At 40.1% G+C, this 25447-nt stretch overlaps 1 protein-coding gene across 4 annotated transcripts in view; it reads left to right on the top strand.

The window, feature by feature from the left end:
* The first annotated feature begins 3088 nt into the window (after positions 1 to 3088).
* rasgrf1 (Ras protein specific guanine nucleotide releasing factor 1) overlaps positions 3089 to 25447 on the top strand; it is a 29309-nt gene continuing 6950 nt past the window's right edge. Inside the window, exons 1-18 of one of the 4 annotated variants that reach the window (XM_017405807.3) lie at positions 3089 to 5914; positions 6013 to 6061; positions 7405 to 7713; positions 11978 to 12084; positions 12342 to 12489; positions 13796 to 13888; positions 14945 to 15198; positions 17431 to 17510; positions 17638 to 17831; positions 18506 to 18615; positions 19045 to 19163; positions 19588 to 19748; positions 20942 to 21005; positions 21481 to 21623; positions 21757 to 21839; positions 21936 to 22184; positions 24176 to 24546; positions 24642 to 24761. In XM_017405807.3, coding sequence (XP_017261296.1) covers positions 7438 to 7713; positions 11978 to 12084; positions 12342 to 12489; positions 13796 to 13888; positions 14945 to 15198; positions 17431 to 17510; positions 17638 to 17831; positions 18506 to 18615; positions 19045 to 19163; positions 19588 to 19748; positions 20942 to 21005; positions 21481 to 21623; positions 21757 to 21839; positions 21936 to 22184; positions 24176 to 24546; positions 24642 to 24761 — 2572 coding nt within the window. In that variant the 5' untranslated portion in view covers positions 3089 to 5914; positions 6013 to 6061; positions 7405 to 7437. The other 3 variants (XM_017405805.3, XM_037978309.1, XM_017405809.3) reach the window with 3 other exon arrangements.

Genomic DNA, 25447 nt, shown 5'->3' with positions numbered 1-25447 from the left:
CCTCATAATGTTTATCTTTTTAAATGTTTTTGATCATTTGCTGTTTTGCATCAAGCACAAGCTATCAGCAATAAAATGTTGTTTCACTTGATGAATTTCCTTCAGTAAATATTCCATTATATGTACTTAAACTTCATGGGTGCCAATAATGGTGAGCAGGACTGTAAAACATTTTACCAAATAGTGCTTCATATTCAGCAAACAGAAACTAAAGTAAAAAAAGTAAAAGTATAAAAACCTGACGGCAGCAACCATCAGTAAAATCAGTGACATAATGATGCTGAGTTCCTAATCCCAGTTTAGAATAATTCACAAGAATCTAAATAAACTTTGGAGATCTAATTTGCGTTTTTTATTGTTTAAAAAAAAAAATCGACAAAACATACTTTTTCTACATTACTGCAGCACATCTTGTCACCTTCTCTCTAAAATGTCCAGTTTCAGTTCTTGTCTTTAGAAGGCCCCCCTCCCCAAAGCCTCAGCGTGGTTTGACTGATCATTAGATTAATTTCAAATTAAAGAATGCAGTTTTCATTTTGTATTGTGCCTTTCGTCTAAATTGATGAACACAACCCTGAGCCACAGTCACATATATCATCTTACCCTCCTATCCTATGATATTTCTTTGTGTCCACTTATTGATTAGTTCTGCTGTTTATAAGAACACACTACTTACTCAGTTTAGTAAAGGTCACAAACAAAAATATTTCCTGTAAAGCTAAAAAAACAGGGAGCAGTTCTGTACAAGAAAGTACTACAAACATTATTACATTATTTAAGCATGGGATCACGTGTGCAGAGAATACTCAAGTCTGTGCTTCTTGATCCTTATCATTCTCATCAAGATAAGTCTTTCAAAGTACCGGGCACACACCTCGCAGACAACGCAGTAAAGCTGACTGTGACGTGTGTGAAATTCAATTACAGGCCTGCTGTGAATGCACTCTGCGTAACCCGGAGAGATTGGAGAGATCGGCAGCCAGGTGGCGACCCTGTGGGCAGCAGCACGCAGGGATCACAATGGCCTGGGCTGCTGCCAAAAGCCGGGATCCTGCCGACACACAGCCCACCAACACACTCCGAGAGCAGCTCACGGTCACTCCTCCCAGACACATCCCTCTCTGCCCACCCCACCCCCCGCCCCTGAGCACTTAGGTCAGCAGAAAAGCAATTGCAATACACATTGTTTGCCACTTTCTCTATAATTCATGTCCCGCTCCTAAAATAGAGTACTTGAGCAGAACACATAAAGTAAAAGTGATGCATGTGTAGGGTAAAAAAAAAAGCTGCAAAGTTTCAGACTGAAGCTTTTTGGCTAAAGTAACACACAGCATATGTGCCTTGGATGTTAAACTGACATTACGGTGTATCTGTGTGATCATCTGTTAATCTATACAAACAGTGTGAGGGTAAATTGATAAAAATAAATCAGATTTTTCTGATGGGAAGCACCCAGGCACACATGAAAGCTGCATGCGCACAAATCCGAACATCCTGCTTACGACTATGATTAAGCCACCCCGGGTGATACTCTGATATCTGCACAGTTTTGTTGCACAACATATGTATAAAAACAAAATTTTCTCCTGGAAATATAACCTGTTTCGCCAAATACATTTGAAGGTTGTGTGCCGTTTGTCTCATAGGGTCCAGTGTCTCCCACTTCCCCCCCCCACACCCATGAGCTGTGAGTGGCAGGCAGCCTAACCAGTTTTGACGCAGGAGAATCAACCTTACTTGAGAGGAAGCAGCAGCCGAGGGAGCAATGCAAGCTTGCCCAATTGGAGACATTGCAGTCTCCACTTCTAGTTAAAAGCCCCCCAAAATGTTAGGGTGAGCTGTGCAGGAACCCAGGGAGGTGTTTAGGGCATGGAGACAATCTGACAGCAGAAAACACGCGCAGGTGGTTTGTACCAAAGAGCCCCCAGTTGGCCAGGGTTGTTTAAAGTGCCATTTGTTTGCCACCTGAGAGTAAACAAGAACAGCCACAGCACCCATGTCCTGATTGAGCTGTAAGAATGGCTAAAATGAAATGAAATGAGTATGAAAAAAATAATTAAAACAGGAAAACAATAGCTGTGTCAGCATTCACACAATGAAATGATAAAATATATTGATAGTTCACTACAAAGTATGTGTATAATAAATAGATTGATGTATGAAAGCATACTGTCAGGATTTGTTTTGGGGGTTTTTTGTATTAGGTTGATTTTCTGTAATTCTGTTTCATATCTTTGTTGTTCTCGTGTTTAGTTTTATGTTTAGCTTTGCTCCCTGTGCCCTCTGTGTCTTCTGTCATTACTCACCTGTCCTCAGTTCAGTACCTGTCAGCCCATCTGCACCTGTCCCTCGTTTGCTAATCAGTTCACCTGTGTCCTCTTACCAATCATCCTCTGCCTTTAAAACCTGGTCGTCTACCTCACGTCACATACCTGCCGGTTCATTTGTTTGTTTGTTTGTTTGTTCGCTGTCATGGTCTGTCTGGTTCCCTCATGTCTTCCTCCTCGTGTTCCCAGTTTGCCATTCCTTGTGAGTTTTGTTATTTAGTCTCTGCTGCCACGTCAGTCATTTGTTTTTGTCTCTTTCTTTTGAATAAATTACTTTTTTCTCTTCAGTGTCATCCACATTTTGGGTCCAAATCCACCATTCTTCCACCCCTCATGACACATACTTTTACCTTTTATAAAAAAATATATTCCTGGTGTGTTTCTACCACATGAGTGGCACTCTTATATATTTTTTTAAGCTAACTTTTTTATTAAGAATTGCATCTACTTGTTTATAACATGAGTGTGGCTTTAAAACTTTTTCTCCGGTTCTTTTTTTGCATTCTCCTCCTCCTAAAGCAAGTTATCAAACGAGCTCGGCTTCTGCTTTTTGTCATTTGTTCGCTGATCTGAGGCTTTGATTAATTCCTCACTGTAAAGAATTATAATCCAGAATGTTTTGCTTTACATTGATTTTAGACGTCTGTTTGCATATGCTCACTTTCAATCAAACAAAATGTGTCCGCCACGGCAGACGACAGCCAACTCGTCTGTTCCTACATGACAATGAGCATGATGGCACGAGGGAGGGGGGTGGTGCTGGTGATGGGATGGGAGAAGAGGGGGGGTGTCGGACAAAATCCTCATAGCTGTTTCTAAAAAAAGAAGGAAGCAATTAGTAAATGTCGTTTGAGAGGAGTATGGCGAATTAGAGGCCCGGTGGATCATGTAATTAGGATTTGAGGTTTTTCATTGGCAGCTCGGAGAGAGCGAGGACACTACAGCGGGATATGTGAAACACTGAGAACTGTTAGAAAAATCACACACACACTCACAGAAACTTTCATGCACACACTGATGACAGAAACACACATCACAAACAAGGTTGTCAACAATGTTTTGCTGATGAAGCTTTTTTTTTTTTTTGATTTAGTTGTCACAGTTTCAAAACACATTAAATAGTTTAAATAACTTCATTTAAAGTATTTCCTGAATAATTACACTTTTATATGAACATTGTTGTAGCTGTTTGGGTCAGGCCTTGAAAACCACACAATGCAGGATTGTGTGATGTCACGCTCAGAGCATGTGTTGTGAATGACTCTCAGCCACTACCACGTTCAGTTTGAGATCACTGTGTGTAAAACTGACTGTAGCCTATTTTGTGTGACAGCCATCTTAAACTTGGTGTGCTCCAAAGATTGTAGACTTCCTTTCAATGATTTCGTTACAAATCTGTCTGGTGGCTCATGAGTTATTTTGCTAACAGACAGACATACAAGCACACACAGACGTAGGCAAAAACATTATCACCTGCCTTTCAGGTAGGTGGTGGCAGGTGATCAAAGTAGATTTTTCAAATGTAAATTTGACTTATACAGTTTCCTGTTATGAACTGTTTCTCATTGCTTTCAAGGCATCAGTTATTGTAATTTTAAGTGTTCAGTAAAGCAAAAAGAGCTCAAACATGATATATTTAAGATTGTGAGCTTTACACTGTGTGCCTTTCCCTTTATCAAATCAAGATTTAACCAAAGCCAGAAAAAAAGAGTTGACAGCACAGAGATGTAGAGGTTACTGCTGTCATGTCCTAGGTTTCTGCTTCAGATTGTGACTGTTTAAGGCTTTTATTGGGAAGTTTGATGTTTTCTTTGAGCTTACATTTTGTTTTTCAGGGAACTCCAGCTTCCTTTTGGTCAATAAATTTATAGACTGGAGGCCTGAGAGTCATGCCTTTTGGGAATCAGTCAGTCTTCTATCCTCTTGTCCAGTGATGCTAAATGTGTTGAAAATGTGATCATTACACCTCGGTTGTCTCATTGTACACGAGCAGAAATGAACATATGTTTAGACGTTGTTACCGACTCTCATGAAAAACTCTCCCACATCCACCTGTACCTAAACTCTGATGTCTCTCCTTCGGAGCTGCTGAGACTTCATTTGATGAAAATCATCTGGAGGACAGGCAGCCAGAATCACTTCAAGCACAGAAATGCCTTTAAACAAGCATCAAGCAACGCGTCACATTCACAAACATCATTTCTAGGAAATAATTTCTCTGCTCCTGCCAAGAATAACTGATTAGGTCAGCAGAGCAGGATGGACTGGATGTACTTACAGTTAGCACAACTGTCCTGTTGTGCTGCAGCTTGGCTCACACAGCTACAAAACCAAAAAGCCCTATGCAAATCTATTCAAAACTGGGCAGCTTTCGATGCTTGTGCCTAACACTGAATCAATTCATGACCAATTCATGGTTCACTGAGGAGATTCGTTGATTGTCTAATTGAATAGAACTGGGAGCATTTTGAAGAAAATGCTGCAAATTCTGGAGGGATGGCAGCATAGATCAGAGAAAATTAAAATGATGACCATAAAGTAAAAAAAAAAAATTGAATGTTTTTTCTAAGAAGGAACTGGAGGACTGGCGCCTTTTAAGCAAATTAGGTGCCCAACGAGTGTTACTGAGCGTGTTTTACCTTACGGCTACAGCTTCTGCAGCCACGGAGACACGCAAAGTCTGTTTGTTTCCGCAGAGCTTCACAGCGCAGCTCAAACCAACTTCAGCTGCAAATTTAGGTCGCTTTTCTGCGATTTTTCCCACTGACTTACTCAATAAACCTTTGTCACACATCATTGGTTGGATCCAGTGTTTAGAGACAAACTCAAGTGTATAATTAGGTAAGAATAATAAATAAATTAAGAAATATGAGGTTTTTGTTTAAAGTGAATAAATGTAAAAACAAAATCAAAAGCTAAAAGAAAGTTTTTGAACACCAATATAATGTGATTTTTTTAAGTAATATAATTTAATGTTAGTCTTCTTCCTCTTATTCTGCTTAAAATATATATACTTTTTATTTCATTACCATGTTTTACATTTTCCTGATCACAAAGTAAGGTCACAAAAGCTGTAGAGTAAAGTAAAAAAAAAAAAATCCTTTTTCTGACTATATTTCACACTTCAAACTCTGTCCAGTCTCATTTCAGTCAAAGAAAAGGGATTAATTGTCAGGAAACTGTTTTTTTTTTTTTGTTGTTGTTGTTTGTTTTTTTCAAAAAATAAGATGAGTAAAATATTGTAACCCATGCGGTTTTCTTCTCTAGTTTTTAGTGAGTGATTCACAGTGAACAGATCTGACAGCTTGGTGGTTTCCTTTTCACTGTCCACTAAGTGTGATTGTTCTTTTTGTGGACTTTTGCACAGTCATTGTCCTCACCTCTTGACATTCATAATGTAGGTGTCATTTGATGGCTTTTATTTGTGTTATTTTGCCCTCTTTCCTTTGCAGAATATTCTGAGTTTTACCAAATATTGACAGAAACTACAAAATCGTGTTATTTGTGATTTGTGGTGAATGAGTGACGCATGCAAACAAAAAGGCCTAATCCCTCAGATCAGGAGTTTTCAATTAAAATTCATCAAGGTCCGTCTCAAGTAATTTTTCTCCAGCATGTATCATTTCAAATGATCTTTTAGTGACAGCCGTGCAAGTTTTATTCCCTCACAATGTTGTCTTTTTAGGCCTATACCTCTCTCTGGGCGAGCAGCTTCTCTCCACAGGAAACCACAGGTCAGATGTGTGAATTAATGTCACCAAGAATTGATGACTGTACGTGCTAGAAAAGCTGGGCTCCTATAATGATTTACCATAAACATAGTGAAAATATATATTTATATATATTTTTAAAATATATCAGTTTTTGGAAGGGCACTTTCTGTTTACGTCTGGTGCCGGATACAATCCCAGATAAATGGTGAATCAGGAAGGGCAAACAGTGTAAAACTTGTGCCGAAACAAACATGTGGATCTATGACTGCCATACCACTGTGGCAACCCCTGGCAGGTGAACAGGCAAAAAACAACAACAAAAAAATATATAATGTAAAATATAATCATTTCATTCTACCAAGATAACATCTGATGTGGTTCCAGGTAAGACTTCATTTGGGTCCTGATCCAGACTGCAGTCCACCATTTGACAACCCTTACTTTAGATTAAGATAACTTTTGAACCATGAGCAAAATATTTTATAATTGTAACAAACATTAACACATCTTAAGGTTGACCTGAACTCACGCTTTCTTTGTTTTATTCAAAAATATTTTTTTATTTGCATAATCATGTCGAACAAACAGAAAGCCATGGAGCAAATCTATGTTTCAAAACAACTTCAATTATAGTTTTTTTTAATCTTCTTTCTTGAACAATAATTCTGTTCAATTACAAAAAATATGACATAACTATAAATTTATGACACAAGCTTGTGTGAATTTCAATTAGAAAAAAATAAGGAAGCTAAAGAAAACCGTTTGAAAATTCAAATGAAATTTCCTGATTATGCAGGCTGCCAGATGGATGATTTCCATTAAACAGGTCTTCCTGTTTAGGGATATCTGATACCATCAGTTTCTCTCTCGTTTCCCCGATGATATTTGTTTGTCTGGGAAAAAGGAGAGGAGGAGAAGGGGGGAGGGAGGGGGGAGTCAACTTCTGCAGCATGTCGTTGAGAAGAACCTCTCCAAGGTGCTAAAATCTGCTTTCCCAAGCATGCGTCATGTGACTTCAGCCAGCTCTGCCTAGCTCAGCACCAAGGCTGCTGGTTTCTGGAGATTTCATGTGAGAAACGGACCTCAAACCCCCTTTTTCCTCTCATCTTGCGTCTGTTTTTCTCTCCCTCTTTTCCTCCTTTTTTTCTAATGTTGCACTCACGCGATCGCATAATGAGGACCTTAGACGCGCTCGGAGTATGACAAAAGCTTTTTAAGGATGCCTGGACTTGTGTTTGCGGCTCTGCAACTCTGTTTTTAGTCAAATGCCAGCGCGGTGAATGCGTCGGTCAGAGTGGACGAGCCTGCAGCCTGAAGTCCGCATTGAGAAAGTCAACATCTCGTCTTTGTTTCTTTGACTTCAGGAGGATGTAACCGCCGACCCTGCCTCCTCAAAGATGCAGAAGGGAATACGACTCAATGATGGTCATGTCACCTATCTGGGGCTTTTGGCGAAGAAGGACGGCACGAGACGAGGGTGCTTGAGCAAAAAGAGCTCCGACAACACGAAATGGCACACAAAGTGGTTCGCTCTGCTGCAGAACATGCTCTTTTATTTTGAGAACGAGTCCAGCTCTCGGCCCTCGGGATTATACTTGTTGGAGGGATGCATCTGCGACAGGGCGCCTTCACCCAAACCTTCCCAGTCAGCCAAGGAGTGTTTGGAGAAGCAGGTAGGGGGGGAGAGCGTGCGCGCGCCCTCACACACAAACAAACACACACATGCACAAGCTCTGCTCCCTCTCTGCAAGAGAGAGAAAAAAAAGGTGCAACACAAAATGTAAAATTAGCCTCTGAGCCACAAATATCTCTCATTTCCAACAATGCGTTGTCCTCTTCTCTGCTCACATCTCATCACACGATGACCTCAAATTCACTGCAGCAGGAAAGCTTCCACATCCCTTTTATTGCACGTTATGTAATTCGTGCACGGCTTTAACGGTGAGATAAGAAGAATGAAGACACCTAACCATGTTGCTGCAGACACCATATGCAGCAAACCTGTTCCCCGTTTTCTTTCTTTTATTTCCTTATACAAAAAAAAAAAACCTACTACTTTCTAACGATGCGTAAAAGCTGGATTCACGGACATGTCGAAGGCATGCATTTGCATTCTGCTTATTGTCTCCTTTTGACTTTCAGTCATCGTGTTTTTGGCAGGTTTTTTATATGGGGGGACGGGGGGGGGGGGGGTTGTGTTAGAGTCTAACGCACCCCCCTTACCACCACCACCCTCGAATAAAACATGGGGGTAAAAAAAAAAAAAGTTGTGGTTTCAAGGTTTCCATCTTGTGGTAAAAGATCATATTTACAGTTGAGCCCCGGGAAACAGCAAGGGGGCAGTGATCAGTCAGCTCTTATCTAGATGACCTGAATCAAATGGATCAGGCTGGAGTGTTGTACTGGCATGATAGCCAACATGTTACCTCCTATCAGATGTCCATAATTGTTGTAGTCTATATAGCATCCGTTGGGAATACAGATCATAAATGACCAAAATAAAGCGCTGATTCCACCCTGGCTCGCTGTTAAATCAGAACCACAACAATTTGGGAAAAGAGAGGTTTGTGAACATAATGCTCCGCTGAGATATTTCCTCTGCTGTCTCCCTGTCTCTGTGCCTGACTCTGTAGGTAGGGCTGCAGTCCAAACTGAGACCAGACTCAAACTGTGAACAGCTGCCCTTATGCTGACAAAGCAGAATACAACACACTGCTGTGCTCTCAAAGTTGCTTTAAAGGCACCCAAAATATCTTCCTGAATGACTTCGATTTATTTTTCTTCTAAAGATTGATGGGGTGTTTTGTTCCTGCAACGAGCTGTTTAAAATGTTTGCACATTACAAACACTCATCAACAGCTCTGCCATCTTGCATGTTTTTAACAGTTCTTGTGCGGCGAATCCGGATCGCACTGAGAAATGCTCAAATTCAAGTATCCAAAAATGTAATCCCTTTCCAACATCCCTCATAATTTTGTGAAAATTTCAGCATTGCTGTAACTCTATGTTACATATAGCCCTGTAGCTTTTTATGCAGTTAGTGTGAAAATGATCATGCTTGCGCCTAAGGTTTCTATGGCAACCCTTATTTGCATCCTAAAGAATGATGCAGTTGGAAGAGGCGTGATGACAGAGAAAGTCAGTGCATCGCATCTCTCTTATTAATGTGAGGTACTAGATCGGAGCTAAATTTGTTCCTTGCGGTACCTTCGAGGGGTCAGAGTCCAATTATAGAAAAAGCAGCTTGTTCTCATCGAGTAAAAGCTCCACAGAGCTACGAGCTGCACTCTGAGACCAGTGGACATGGGTAATACCGTATGTGGCAGTAAAATAAAACCCAATGGCTGTGGTGTTTGTAAGGGGACAACATAAATTAAAATTAAAGCAGTTGCATGTAGAATACTTGGAAACACTGAAATTCAACACTTTATAGATCCTTGCATGCTTCAGAAATCACTTTTGCAGCAATGCAACAGGGCTCTGTAAGCCAATTTTAATCTTAATGGAACAATATAATGAAACATTTAAACTTTGCTACCTTTTTTTCATCCATATCTACTGCATAGGAAGAAAGAAACCTTTGCTCAATAACATTAACATAACATTTATTATCGTGTCACAAAGTATTGCTGTAATATGATCTTTAAAACAGATTCGTGCCTCACACCATGCTCATACTATGATCGTAAAGGAAGAGTTCAGCAACATGCATGCTTTTATTTTTTTTTACCAAATTTTGTTGATAGTGTAGATGAAGAAGCAGTAGGCCATGAATGATTGTTTGCAGGTTGTTGGTACATCTGCAGATCAAGGATTAGTTGAAATCAACCAGTCTGGAGTCATCCACAGACCATTCAAGAAAGATGTTACAGTTTATTTAAGCTCCACTTTTTTAGATCTTTGATCGAGTTGGACTCGTTCTCAAAAATTGTTCAAACAAACAAAATTTGCAGATCTGCACTAAAATCCAGACAGTGGACTGCTGCCATCCTAACTTTTAATCTTACATTTTAGAAGTAAATGGAAATGCTCTTTTATAACCTGTACAATGCTGTCAGTTTGGCATGGTAGAAATATATTTCTCCTGGAAGTGTCCCAGGATTCCCTGGTTGTGCTACAGCTAGGTGCACCTACTGTTTGCACATGCAAAAAAAAAAACCCACAGAATTCTATGTGATAACTTGAGTTAAATTGGCAGTAATGTAAAGATTAATAAAATTGCATTTACATGAACCATAAATACATTCTTGAGACTGAAGTACGACAGGAATACGAATAAATAAGCCCTTAAACCAACAACAAATTTAAGTATCTGAAGCTTTTTTTCCGTCTTTCCTCTCCAACAGCTCGGGTCACATCCCTCAGAGTTAACTGGCGTCTCTGTAGAAAACCAGCACAACTTCCTGCAGCTCAAACAATCAGGTGCTGTTCGTGCTTTGAAGCTGGAGAAAGAAAAATGCAGTGATAAATATTTATGAATATGATTACTTTAGTGTTTTTTAGTGTTTTTATTTTTTAAGTTTCATTGGTATATCTAAAAAGCTAGCACATAAAATGTAGAAATCTCTAAGTTTAGTTTTGTAGTTTTAACTGTGTGCAAACTTTTCAAACGTGAGAAAAGTAAAAGTTCTGTTTTAGTAAGTGGGATTTAACAAGCAGGATATTAACTTCAGCTGATTCCTGACACTGTATCTTGCTCCAGGAGCTGTCAAAAAGTCGAATACCTGAAAGCTTCTCTGTTCGTACTCTTATAGAAATGTTTCTGAATGAGAATAAATAAGCCATCGGAAAAAGAAGATTTGTTTTTATGTTGTGTGTGTTTCTCTCATATTACTGGATAACAGAGCATTTAAAAAAAATTAAAAGCCTGAGGATTGTACTTTTAGTCAAGAGGAATAATATATCCATGACACAAAACAAAAGGAACTCACAGAGATCCTATGCAGTCTTGGAAAGCATGGAAAAGTATGAAATTTAATTTTAGGATTTTCCAAGTCTGGATGAGTGAGGAGAAAAGAAAACAGAGTTTGGAAAACCTTGATGTTTCTTGACATAGTTGCCCTTTGCACTGTCTAAAAGTAAAAATAAAATTTTAAAAGAAAAACAAAAGTTTCTAACATGAGCAGGGTATTTTTCACTTTGACTGTAAATTAAATATGAACATTGTCACCATCATGTCCATTTTCTACTATTTATAATCATAGATAGATAGATAGATAGATAGATAGATAGATAGATAGATAGATAGATAGATAGATAGATAGATAGATAGATAGATAGATAGATAGATAGATAGATTAAAACAGTGCCACAGTACAGAAGCAGTAAATTATAATAAATTTGCAGATGTTTTAGTGTCAAAAGTGGCAAAAAATTGAAAGAACAGCCTAAAAGTTTGGGTCTGAAAATGGGCAACACGTGTACGAATCCTGGACTTAGTTCCTAATTTTTCCAGCCACCATCAGTCCAGCTGACAGAAAAAAACAAACAAATAAAAAAAAAAAAGAAAGCAGCTGTGAACAACTGTTCACGTTGACCAGAGTTGCTAGGAAACAGGTATAGCACAGTTATGTACTTGGCTCCAGCCTCCGTGTCTTATGGCATTTCCTCCTGGGAACCAGAGACATCCCAGAATCTGAGCTGGGGGAGGGCGTCCTCAGTGTGCTCCATCAACCGCACTGGTGGGTGAGGAAGATGTGGCTTCCCCAGGCTCTGTGTGGTTTTAAATCACCCGCTTGTTGTCTGCAGCACTGAGGCAGCACAACAAACACAGAAAGGCAAAAACCCCTGAAAGTCAAGTCAACATATATTAGATTTATCAAGAGGAGGCTGGATTGTGTTACATGCAGAACATAAAGGTCAAGTCATTGATAGCTTCTGTTCTTTAAAGCTGGAATTCATCACGGTTTCCCCCCCCCCCTCCCCTTTTTGTTTCAGTACTATTTCACAGTCAGCTTCACCCATGAAAACCAAAAGGCTCTTGAGTTGCGCACAGAAGATGTAAAAGACTGCGATGAATGGGTGGCTGCAATATCACACGCCAGGTAAAGGCACACTTCAGTGTAATTTTGAAGACTTGGCAATTAGATGTTGAATTGGTTGGTTGGAGAGTAAGAAATCTCTGACTGGCGTGTTCGGTCTGTCACCGATGTTGCCATGGTTTCAACCGGGGGGTTTCAATATGACACAAAACACATTTGAATCTTCTAATGTGAGACAAAACTACATGCACTGAGACAGAATGTGCTGCTGATGCTACCATACGTGTGTGTCTCATGTGTGTGTTTTTTGTGCGGTACAGTTACAGAAACTTGGCCACCGAGCATGAGACTCTCATGCAGAAGTATCTTCATCTGCTTCAGATCGTGGAGACTGAGAAAACAGTTGCTAAGCAACTTCGACAACAGATAGAAGATGGAGAAATAGAGATTGAAAGGCTGAAGTCAGAGGTAATATTTACTGTGATTTATTTTTTATTATTATTATTTTACACTCAACAAACCCAATTAAGGCAAATAAATTGGGATTTGTATGCGTTGCAGTCCAGCACAATTTGCCACAAATGCCAACTTGGTACCTTGGCCAAACAGCTCATCAACATTAGCAAACACAAAATTGGCTATAAATCAATCAATTTTACAGATGAGGATCTAAAATTTGGTGGTAGCTGAGAGTCATCCCCAATACCTGGTTTGACAAAACAGATCTGATCTTTGTTTAATTACTTTTGTAAGTAAGGCGAAAGGCAATAAATAAGATTTTTCCCAACTAGTTTTCTTCCTAAACAATGATGGTTCACCACTACCTTCCAGGTCTTATCAACGATTAAGTTTCTTTCATACTAATACAGGATCAAACATATTAATAACTGTTTGTTTTTTGTTTTCTTCTGGGAAGAGGCTCCTGTTTTCTTAGCTAAATGCATGTGGCGACCTATTTTTCGGTTAGGCAGTGAGATAAGTGAGTGCAGTCACACACAATATTAGTCAGAATTACTGTAAATAGACTTCCTGGCACAATAAGATTCTTTTACCACTGCTTCTCGCTCTGCACTCACATTTCTTTCCAAGATTTGTTTGCGTCGCTTTCTCGCCTTGACTCGCCAGCACCACAAAAATAAAAAGAAGTGGAAGAGCAGGGATTATGTTGATTATTATTACGTGTGCCTCATATCTGTAAACCCGAGCAAGGGGACAGAAACGAAAGCCCGCACCCATCGTGGAGTCGTGTTCGGGCCAGCGTTTCTCCACATTGCGTGTCCTCTCAGAAACATAGCCTCCAGTAGGCTCGTGTCCTTGCTTGTATTTTTCAGATCAAATGGTCATTTTACTTTAATGTGCAAATGCGATGGCTCAAATCGAATTATGCGTTGAATATGCATGAACTCTGCTTTGTATTGGCACCTCTTCTCTGAAATGAAATGACACTTAACTGTCTCTGTGGCAACAAAGTGAGAGGACACACTCCAGATTCAAACAGCTCAGCGCAACTCCACACTGGATTTATTTTTCCAACTTCCTGTTGTTTACGCTTATCAACAAATAAAATTAATCGTAATAATGAGCGTCACTATATTCTTTTCTTAATAATCTTACCAAACAGCAGGCAAGGGAACAAAACTAGTTTAGTCAGACTTGTGATTCTGTGATGACAGCACTCATAGTCACTTTGTTTACAGGCTGTTACAGTAGGTGAGAGGATGAGGTTAGCTCAAGTGTGAATGACTGGTCTTTCTTCTGGTTGCTTCCCCGACAGATTGCTGGCCTGCTCAAAGACAATGAGAAGATCCACGCCAGCCCAGCAGCTGCCCCAACCGAGGACGACTCAGAAATCAAGAAGATCAAAAAGGTGAATGCTCCGGTTTAAAGGTGTTGCTTCAATTCATGTACAATCCCAACTCTGAAAAGGTTCAGACATTGTGTAAAATGACAGGGCCATGTCTCCCACCGTTAACAACAATCTGTCAGCGTCTAGGAACTGGGCAGAGCAGTGATGGAGCTTTTGGAGGGGAGTGTTGTCCCATTCTTGTCTGATGTAGGATTTTAGCTGTTCAACAGTCCTGCGTCTTCTTTGCTTGATTTTTAATTTCAGGATGTGACAAATGTTTTCAATTGGTGGGAGGTCTGGACTGCAGGCAGGCCAGTTCGAAACCCAGACTACTACTACAATTACAAAGCAATGCTGTTGTAATGGATCCAGAATTTGGTTTAGCATTGTGTTGCTGAAATATGCAAGGCCTTCCCTGCAAATGACTTTGTCTTTATGGGAGCTCATGTTGTTCTAAAACCTGTATATATCTTTTTGCATTGATAGTGCCACTCTAGATGTGTATGACCGGCTCCGTGCCATAGGCCCTCATGCACCATCATACCATCTGAGAGGCTGGCTCTTGAACTGTGCCCTGATAACAGACTGGATGACACAGAGGACATGCTGCCTGTGGTTTGCCAAAAAAATTTCAAATTTTGATTTGTCTGACCACTGAAAAGCTTTCCACTTTGCCTCAGTCTATTTTAAATGAGCCAACTGAGCTGTGTTTCTGGATGGTGTTCACATTTGGCTTCTTCTTTGCGCGATAGAGCTTTAAGCAGCATGTGTGGAAGGCACTGCGAAGGCCTGGTTTTATTGCAGTACCGCCTGAGGGCCTGAAAATCATGGGGCATTCAGTACTGACTTTCAGCCTTGGCCTCTGCACACAGAGATTTCTCCAGTTCCTGGAATATTTAAAGTCAATTTCTTAGTTTTAACATTTGATACGTTTACTGTGTTCCATTGTGAGAAAAATATGGGTTTATGAGATTTGCAAATCCTGTCATTCTGTTATTATTAACATTTGACACTTTTTTGGAATTAGAGTTATATATTCTGTAATGAGATGTTGACCGGCTGCATGGTTTCCTGCAGGTTCAAAGTTTTCTGCGAGGCTGGATTTGCAGGAGGAAGTGGAAAACCATCATCCAGGATTACATCCGCTCGCCTCACGCAGAGAGCATGAGGAAAAGGAACCAGGTGGTGTTCAGCATGTTGGATTCAGAGGCGGAGTATGTTCAACAGCTTCACATCCTGGTGAACAACTTCCTGAGGCCGCTGCGCATGGCCGCCAGCTCCAAGAAGCCGCCCATCACCCACGATGACGTCAGCAGCATATTCCTCAACAGGTTGGCTCAAGTTGTCCCACACAGATCTTCAGATCGTTTGAGAGCTGTTGGGTTTTTTTTTTTTTTCATATTTTTCATTTTGTTCACACATGAGGATGTGTCAGCTTTTAGTCATTAAGGTACTATTGCCAAACATCAGACACCAATTTAAAAAGTAAAAAAAATAACTTGAGCATTTTGATGACAAGTGTTGCTTTCAAACCCATTTCTAAAAGCTAAACTATAAACATGTAAGACTTTTCAAACATCTCTGCTGTGGTTTACAGTATGTCGTGGGTTAACTGGTGTACTAAATATTCAGGCTGCAGGAAACTCAATGAATCCTCACAGTGAAAAGAAACCTGTTCAAGCCCTTCGTATTTATTATTTTTTCTTTTATTGCTCTATACAAATCATATTAAATATAATCTAACCTTTTCTTAACCTCTGTGATATGCAAACGCTGTCTCAAGGTAAAACCTGCTCTCTAGCACTACAGCACTATTGAGCCTTTTTTTCATGGTCATGGACTTAAAATAAATTCAATACATAGAGAAGTGCAATTTTCCCTTTTTTATGAAATGCTCACAAAAAGGCTGTTGCATTACCTTTAATAGGCAGCAACGTCCACATCTGGTAGTTCGACAGGTCTGGTGGTGGAGCTGCACAAATAACTTTCAAGCAGAAAGAAAAATAGTCTTGTCCCAAAGTTTGAAATAACTTTACTTAAAAATGTACATCTTTTTTGTTTTTTTTCACACACAAACTAGTTTCAGGGATCAAAAACGAATTGGTTAGAAGCAGGGACTCAAAACAACTAAGTTAAGTTAGAAAAAAGTAACACAACTGGCATGAAAACAACAATAGCAACATATTTTTCCATTTATCCATTTGCTATACCTGCATGTTCCTGTTCAGGGTTGCAGGGAGCTGGTGCCTGACTCCAGTGGAGGCGAGGTACACCCTGGACAGGTCACCAGTCCATCACAGAGCCACACAGAGAGAAACAACCTCTAAGACACACTCACATCTAGAGCCAACTTAGAATCTTCAGTTAACCTAACAGAGGGAGAAAACTGCAGTACTTGGAGAAAACCCACACATGCAAGAAGAAAATCTGCAGAAAGGCTAACTTGGTTGCTGCAAGGCAACACTAGTAACCAGCTGCACCACGTTGCAGTTTCCTCCAAAAAACACACATCTTGCAGAAATACCTTTCCTTTATGTTATGCTAGGTAGCACAAAAAAGCCCAATAACATGCTTTATGAACTGGCTACATAAGTCACATCAAAATAGCAGGCTTTTAAGTCTTAATATTATTTGATTTGGGATAATAGATGATAATTAGAGTTTTATATAACCTAATATTAGTTATCTGAAGAAACGCACAAGAGCTGTATTGTAAAACAAACCTGAATTGGTGTAAAAGCCTGCTCAGACCATCTCCAGTCCACTTGGACTGTATGTAGCAGAATTTTTCTCAATTACATATCAGCTTTCATCTTCTTTTCCTTTGTTGCACACATTTGTATCTACTGCAGAATAATGTGGGAGTACTGTAACAAAATATACATTTTAATACCATATACGCATTAGTTTAACCTGATAGCATCAAGTTCCAAAGAGCAATCTGTACTAAGTGAGCACCCGGCAGCAGCCATGTGGCTTTTATTAAACACTTTTTATTAAGACATATCAGTAGTGATTATTTTTATTATTATCTTATTTTTAATTTGACAACCAGTATATGATAAATGAGAACTGTTTTACATTTTATAACAAAAGAAGCCATTCTAAATGCTGCGAAAAAAAATTAACATGTTTGTCAGGGGCTTTCTTCTGTATGACACAAACACATTTGTTACTGTTTTAGCGTGAGACCAGTGGAAATGAACTCCTGAACTCAACCTCTTGCTTTAGGACTGGATCTGACCCATAATGAAATGCACGCTCAGAGCTACAAGCTGAGCGGTGCGGACAGATGCCCGGAGCGCAGGATACTGTCAGAAAGCTGCCAGCGGCAAAAACAAAGTGATAATCATGAGTAAATGTGCAGATCGCAACAGTAGAACACACTTCCTGGTTTAATTGGTTCCCCCTTCCTCACTATGTATACTGCTTATGTATAATCTTTTAGAAAAACAAAAGCAGCCTAAAAATATCAAATAGATATCTGCAAATTAATTTTTGTTTGAGATTTAAAACATATCTTTACTAATGTATTTATTTGTGTTTCTTTTCTTTTCTTTTAGTGAAACTATTATGTTCCTACATCAGATATTTTACCAGGGTCTGAAAGCCAGAATAGCAAGTTGGCCAACATTAGTGCTGGGTAAGAGTCCTCTTTCTTTACTGACTTGTTTTTATGATCTCCAAGTTTGTATAAAGAAGAACTAAAGTTGAATATTTGCCTCAACGGTTCGTACAACTATTTTGTCTCGGCATTGATGTTTCCACAGCGGACCTTTTCGACATCTTGCTGCCGATGCTCAATATCTACCAGGAGTTTGTGAGGAACCACCAGTACAGCCTGCAGATCCTGGCTCACTGTAAGCAAAACCGGGACTTTGATAAGCTGCTGAAGCAGTATGAGGCCAAGCCCGACTGCGAGGAAAGGACTCTGGAGACCTTTCTCACCTACCCCATGTTCCAGGTTAGCTCACTGGTGTCATATGAAAAATAAACATGGACCTTTGTCTTTTAAAAGTTGTACATATGTGGCTTTTTGTCAGATTTGTTTTTATAGACTCCTCTACTTTATCAAACAAACATATTTTACAGTATCTGACTGTGAAACAGGATGCCCTCATAAAAAGTTCCAAAGACGACTTCTCGTGTGGTTCTGTGTAAAAAATCTTTACTCCAGTTTTAAAAAACAACTGAAAAATAATCATAGCAAATATAAAAAATATAACAAAGGTCGAACAATGCAAAGACAATACAGTTCAAAGCATTCAAATTTAATTGATTTAATTTATTTGTTACTATAGGCAGCAAACTCCAAAACCCTTCCTGGCGTGTTTCTCAGACTAAAAACCCATAACAAAGCATCACAGACCAGCAGAAGCAGCACATATTTGTCTGCTTTTCTTTGAAATATCCCTGTCACTCTTTAATGCGTGTAAAATCTGGCCGTTTTAAGAGCTCTGGCTTTAATAATTGCCCCATTCTGTCAAGGCATGCAGTTTTCATGACGGTCCGCTCCGCTGGGGATTTTTGGCTCTGCTGTGTTGATATTAAATTTTGCTGATTAGTTTCGATGTTGTCCTACTTCTCGCTTCGTTGACATTGTGTGTACTTTAAATGTAATTTCTTCTCTGTCTGTAGATTCCTCGATACATTCTTACACTCCACGAGCTTCTGGCCCACACACCTCATGAACACATAGAGAGAAACAGCCTGGACTACGCCAAATCTAAGCTGGAGGAGCTTTCGAGGTATCCCTCACAACCAGTCATCTCAGATAATCACATAATCACATCACTTTGCATGATACACAAACAGTTAAAGGCATGGGTTTTGTTTTGGAAGTTGGAAGGACATTGTTTTATTAAAAAAAAGAACATTATTTCAGGCCTACTAAGCAGTAATATTCCGTGAAGCTCAAATTGGAGTAGTACAGTCAAATTTACATTGTATTGTATTGTATCACATTGCATCTTCTTGTATGGTATCATATTGTATTGTGTTGTTTTGTATTGTATCTATTTAAAACAGGCCCCATAAAATTATGATTATTTAGATTATTTGTTCTTCTATCTAGATAACCAATAAAATTAAGCAGTTAGTACATAACTTGAAAGGCAACAATTCTGGGCATAGAAACCATCAAAGGTTTGCTTGTTTCAGAGGTCTTTTTTTTTCAGAATAATGCACGATGAGGTGAGCGAGACTGAAAACATCAGGAAGAACCTGGCAATAGAGCGCATGATCATCGAGGGCTGCGAAGTGCTCCTCGACACCAGCCAGACGTTTGTGAGACAAGGTATCCTCCACCTCTGAGTGTTGAACACAACAGGCGGGCATTTCTTGTCCCTCCACATTACAGCTCTGACAGCATGATCTCTCAGGCTCCAAAAGGGATGTTTTGGGTAGGGGTGGGGTGGGGGGGTTGGCACTCTCTGGGGAAGAGCACACACTACTCACAAGGACAGTCTTTAATTTCCAAATGCAATTAGACTGTTCTGAGGCAAACTGATGATGAATCTGGAACTGTAAATGTCAGATGTCCTCAACAGGCCTTAATGGGTGAGGAGAGGGCAAATAGTGCTTATTTAATCCTCATTATCTTATGCACTACATATGTGCGCTAAGATTTTTGTGTAATGCCTTGCTCTTTTGTCGTTTAGTTGCCTCTTTTCTGTTCATATGTGCATCCCTATTTTTTTTTGTTTGTTTCCTGTACGCAGGGTCTCTCATTCAGGTGCCAATGAGCGAGAAGGGCAAAATCACCCGTGGGCGACTGGGCTCTCTGTCTCTAAAGAAGGAGGGGGAAAGGCAGTGCTTCCTCTTCTCTAAGCATTTAATCATCTGCACCAGGGGTTCTGGAGGAAAGCTTCATCTCACCAAGGTGGGCCAGTAGCTGCTCCTGTTTCTGAACATCACAGTCTTAGAGCCCCATAAATGTCTGAGCCGGCATGAACAGGTGGCAAGTTCATCACGGGGAATCATGTTTTGGCAGCATGATTTCTTAGTGGTCAGCACTGTTGCTTCACAACAAGTAGTTCCTGGGTTCAAGCCCTGGATTGGACTTGGAGGGTCTTTCTGTGTGGGGTTTGCATGTTCTCCTCGTGTTTGTGTGGGTTTACTCCAGGCACTCCAGTTTTCTTCCCAAAGTCTAAAAAACATACATGTTAGGCTGCCTTCAGGCCCAGGCTTCCCTTAAAAAAGGGATCTATGATCTCAATGGGATTTGCCTGGTTAAATAAAGGTTAATAAAATAAATTGTGTTTGTGCAAACTTTAAACATTTCATAAAATCTACCAATTTGAAAATCTTTAGTTGTAAAAGATCAGACTTTTTTAGTTAGTGATGATATATTGAGTAGATTTTATTATTCGATAAGAGGGATAGTTCAGAGCTCTTGAAGTGGACTTCTGTAGAAAGGTCAGGAACAATTAATATCTTACCTGTTGTAGATAGCTCCTTGAACTATCTCCTTTTGGGGAAATAGGCTTTAATTCTGACCAAGGCCATGACCAATGTGGATTGCTGTTTTTTTTAAATAGTTACACCACCATTTTTAAATGGTGGTGTAAAGGTTTATAAAATAGCAATTGCATAAACCACTGTGAACTTTTTGAAGATTAAAGTTGCTTTAAGATGACAGGAATCCACTTTGTTCTCGGCCCTGCTCGGACTAGCCATTAGCTCATCAGTCCTGTCATGATTAAACTCTGTGTCTCCAAACTAAGATCGTTCAAAGAGCTATGTACAACAGGTATGATAAGCCATTCATAACCTTTTCATGGAACCCCACTTAAAAAGACCTGAGCTACATTTTTATTGCAAGTTTCATCTGAAAAAGCCGTACAGATGATGCTGAGTGATTGTTTTGTTAGTTTTATTTACAGCCATACATGTTTTTTATGACACTATTCATTTAAAAAGCTGCAAAATCTTTATTCTAAAATTTGTAGTTTTCTACTTAGCAAATAAAATACATTGCATTAATGTCTGTTATGTCATGCATAGATGCATTGTTGGGTCAAATGTGGCTGATGAAAAAAAAACAACTGAATCTGCATTGAATGCTATTTTTAGAATGGAGTCGTCTCGCTAATAGACTGCACTTTGATGGAGGACCCTGAGGGAACGGATGATGAATGTAAGTGTTTGCAACAGTTTGCATTATATGCACCATGTATGATGCTTTATGTAATATTCAGTTGGAACCGTGTGTATTAGTGTATTAATATTGTACAATTAGTAATCAGAATAATTGAAAATTATATCAGGCTGCAGCAAAAATAAATTACCAAGTGAAATGGTGCTCTACCTCTTGCTAAGATAGTTTTAAAAACATTATCAAGATCTGCAGCAACATTTAATGAAATTGTCTTTTGCCCTTGCTCTTCAATTTTACAAAGTTTTGCCATCGTAATTTAGCGTAATCTTGCTGATAAACAGACAAAGACATGACATTAGAAACCCTAACTTGAGCTTTAAGATCTTTTAAAAGAAGTTACATTATTTTAATGTTGGCTGTTTTTTGTTTTTATTATTAATAATTGAAATTTACATTACATATGCGATTGAAGCTGTAACGAAAATGACGTTTAGTCCTTCTGCTTACCTCAAAGCTAAATCAGACAAGAGCAGCCAGGACATGGAGCACCTGGACTTCAAGATTGTCGTGGAGCCAAAGGACAGCCAGTCCTTCACCATCATCCTGGTGGCCTCCTCCAGGCAGGAGAAATCTGCATGGACCAGTGACATCAGCCAGGCACGTCAACACACATAACAATCTCCAGCAGCGAGACGACAGGCAGAGGATGTCGGCCGAAAGCCTTCATATTACAGAACTCACTAGCATTTCCCCCGTCTTATCCGTTTATTTCACTGCCTGTGTCCTGCAGTGCATAGACAACATCCGATGCAACGGCCTCATGATGAACGCCTTTGAGGACAACTCCAAAGTCACAGTGCCACAGATGATCAAGTGAGAACTATTTATTTCCATGTAACGCTGTGCTTCTTCTCCTGCTTCCAGTCTAGTTTTTATTTCCCCCTCTCATCTGTGTGTTTTTGTTAACAGATCAGATTCAAGCCTGTATTGCGATGATGTGGATATCCGCTTCAGTAAGATGATGAACTCCTGCAAAGTGCTGCAGATCCGCTACGCCAGCGTTGAACGTCTGCTGGAGAGACTGACCGATCTCCGTTTCCTCTCTATCGACTTCTTGAACACCTTCCTGCACTCCTATCGTGTGTTCACCACAGCTGACGTGGTGCTAGATAAACTCATCACTATCTACAAGAAGCCCATCAGTGCCATCCCTGCTCGGTGAGTCGCACTGCATCTGGACAGACGTGAATGCTGCAAAGTTTCTGACAGGACTTACAACAGACGAACAAATCATATCATACACTTCTATTTCTCTTTTCAGCAATGTTTGATATCTGTTTAATGCAGGGGTGGGCAATCCTGGTCCCGGAGGGCCACTATCCTGCATGTTTTACTTGTTTCTCTGCTCCAACACACCTGATTTTAGTCAATGGGTGATTAACAGGCTTCTGCAAAACATGAAGAGGTAATTTAACCAATGAATCAGGTGTGTTGGAGCAAGGAAACACATGCAGGATAGTGACTCTCAGGGACCAGGATTGCCCACCCCTGGTTTAATGTATAACAGATTTTATAACAGATTTGTTGTCCAGTTCAAGAGACAATTTCAGAAAACTGACAAATAAGGACAATGTAAAGCTGTTAAAACATGCACAACTTTAAAAGAGAAGCTTGGCAGCTTTGGAAAATAATTATTATATAGCTGATTTTTCTGTTTATGAACTGTAGTGTTGATTGTTTGTTTAAAACTTCTACTTTTAAAGCATAAGTTCAGATTTTGTAAGGTGGTTTTCTGTGGAAATGTTATGAACAAATAACATCTCACTTGTTGTAGACAGCTTTTTAAACAACCTGACTTTGGAGAAACAAAGTTTGATTCTGACTAGACTGATGAGCTAATGGCTAATCCAAGTGAGACCAAGAGCAAAGTCATTTAAAGTTTTGCATTAGATGTTTATTTACATAAAATTCTTTGGGTCTTTGCAAGCCCAAAGAGTGGAAGCAGCAACTATCTTTGGCCTACAGACTGAGGCCAAAGTGGATTGCTGCAGTCTTCAAGTAAATTCATGCAACAAATTTCATAGTGATTCATGTAAACGCTGTTTTATAAACCTTCACACCTCTGTCAGGTTTGCATTACACACTTATCCATGTAGAACTATTATAATACGGTAATACTGCAGGAAGTGTCCCAGGCTGCACTGGAAGTTCTGCTCATCAGTTTGGTAGGAATTAAACTCTGTTTCTCCAAACTGAGGTCTTTCAAAAAGCTATCCAGAACAGGTAAGATATTAACTGTTTGTGACACGTCCCAGAGCCCCACTTCAAAAGATCTGAACTATCCCTTTGAGTTATGCATATAAAATGGTTGTTATAAGGGAAACTTGCACGGTCCAGATTCTTAAATTCCAATTATGTATTGATGCCTTCGATTCATCAGCTAATTTGAAGCTTTATGTGTTTTAGATGGTTTACCTTTGTGATAAATATAAAAACTAGGAAACAGCAGATAACACTCTGTCCTATGTTGCTATTGTGTCACTATGTGTGCGTGCATGTGTGCTAATTTATTTATATTTTCACTGTTTGATGGCAGTAATTGGGTTCAGTTCCTTCTGTTTTAGTTTGGAGCGTCTAAACTGAGATGCATCGCTCTATGGCAACCAACCTCAGTGCTGCAGGACCCCACCCTCCCCTCCTTTCCCTTTCTCCTTGTTTGCAAAAGATCCATAGTGTGAAATATAGACAGAGTGTTGCATTGTGGGCTAGCTCACTGCACCACATGCCCAAAGTGAGAGCCCAACAGTGGGGATCAGATCAGGGAGAGCTCCCCGTGTCCACGCCCTGCAGTATGCTTTCCCACGGCGCTTGTAATGTCACTGCGAGACACCTACACTTGGCTGCTTGTGTCAGCAGTGGCCATGCGCACTATCACTCGCTGTGCTATTTATGGGAACCCGTGAGGTCGGCAGGAGGGTGGCAGGGAGTGGGAGAGGTTTACTGAAACGCTGCAGTCTGTATCCTGCTCTAAAACGTCGAGACATGGCTGCAGAAAAAAAAAGATCTGATTTCATGTTTTGCATGAATTATTCAGGAGGTGCTGTTTGTTCAGCTAAGCTTTTTCCTCAAATATAATGCATATTTTCAAAATATCAAAGAAACGTCTTTCTTTGTGCTAACATCGTATGTATGTAATTCACTTGATGCAGGTCCCTGGAGCTGTTCTTTGCCAGCAGTCAGAACAGTAAACTCCTATACGGGGAGCCTCCCAGCTCTCCCAGGGCCAGCAGAAAGTTTTCCTCCCCTCCTCCTTTGGCGATTGCCAAGAACTCATCCCCGAACCGCCGCCGCAAGCTCTCCCTCAACATCCCCATCATCACTGGGGGCAAAGCTCTTGACCTGGCTGCCCTCAGCTGCTCCTCAAATGGCTATGCAAGCATGTACTCCTCCATGTCCCCATTCAGCAAGACCACGTTGGACATCAACAAGCTCTACGTCTCCAGCCCCATCGCCAGCAAGATTTCTGATGAGGGCGAGGACAAAAAGGACAAGGTGGAGGACTCCTCGGTGTGCAAACAAGGTAGAACAACAATCCGAGCTCTAAGTTTACCTTGCTGTGGTTGAAAATGTTCGAGTGGCCGAGCATCTCACTGCTTTGTCCTCGTTATGATGCAGATCTCTCCGTGCGAGAAGAAAGTGATAATGATCAAACCCAGAGTGATGACGGCGAAGCAGAGTCGTCTCCTACTAAGTCTCCAACCACGCCGAAAAACGTCAAATGCAAAAACTCCTCAGGTACATTGTGTCCTAAATGTGAAGAGTGATATAATCGCAAATCAAGTGTTTGATAACCAAGCATGTAGGCTGCACACTCCAAAGCCTTTGACACAATTCAAGTTCACCTTAAAAACTGTCAGCATTACTTAATTCTCACTAAAGCATATTTTATATGTGGTAAAATAATCATTTTTCAGAGGGAAAACCAAGTCTCTATTAATTGCAATGTCCTGTATGTTATCCAAAGAAAAAAAGAAACCCCCTGTGAAACACTAGAAGTTTTATATATCTATTTGTCCATGTTTATGAGCATGTGGGGGAAACCAAAGCTTGGCTACAGTAGGTGTTAAGGAAACTTGTGTCATAGCAACTACATCAAGAGCGTGTTTTCCCTGCCGCCCCCAGTAATGAGGCTGTTTCACTGGAGCCAAGATTATTTTCGCCTCCTAAATCTTTGCACGGAAATGCACAAAAGCTTTTCAGAGCAGAAGCTGCGCAGTAACATGTGGATTGTGTGAAACTGTTGATCAGGGTGACAGATTTGTATCTGCTTGTGATCCGTGTTCCCAGGATTCAGAGACAGCAGAGAGCAAGGAATCTGTTGATTTCACTGTTATGCTGATATTCAGTGGCTATATTTAGCTGCAACCATCTTAAATATCAAAGCCTCTTGAAGAGGAAAGTCTGAGGGGAAACTGTTGTGT

Source organism: Kryptolebias marmoratus, linkage group LG11 (assembly GCF_001649575.2).
Source record: "Kryptolebias marmoratus isolate JLee-2015 linkage group LG11, ASM164957v2, whole genome shotgun sequence".
NCBI classification, from domain to species: Eukaryota; Metazoa; Chordata; class Actinopteri; order Cyprinodontiformes; family Rivulidae; genus Kryptolebias; species Kryptolebias marmoratus.
The sequence above is the reverse complement of the archived record's forward strand: the minus strand, read 5'-3'. Positions and strand labels throughout refer to the sequence as shown.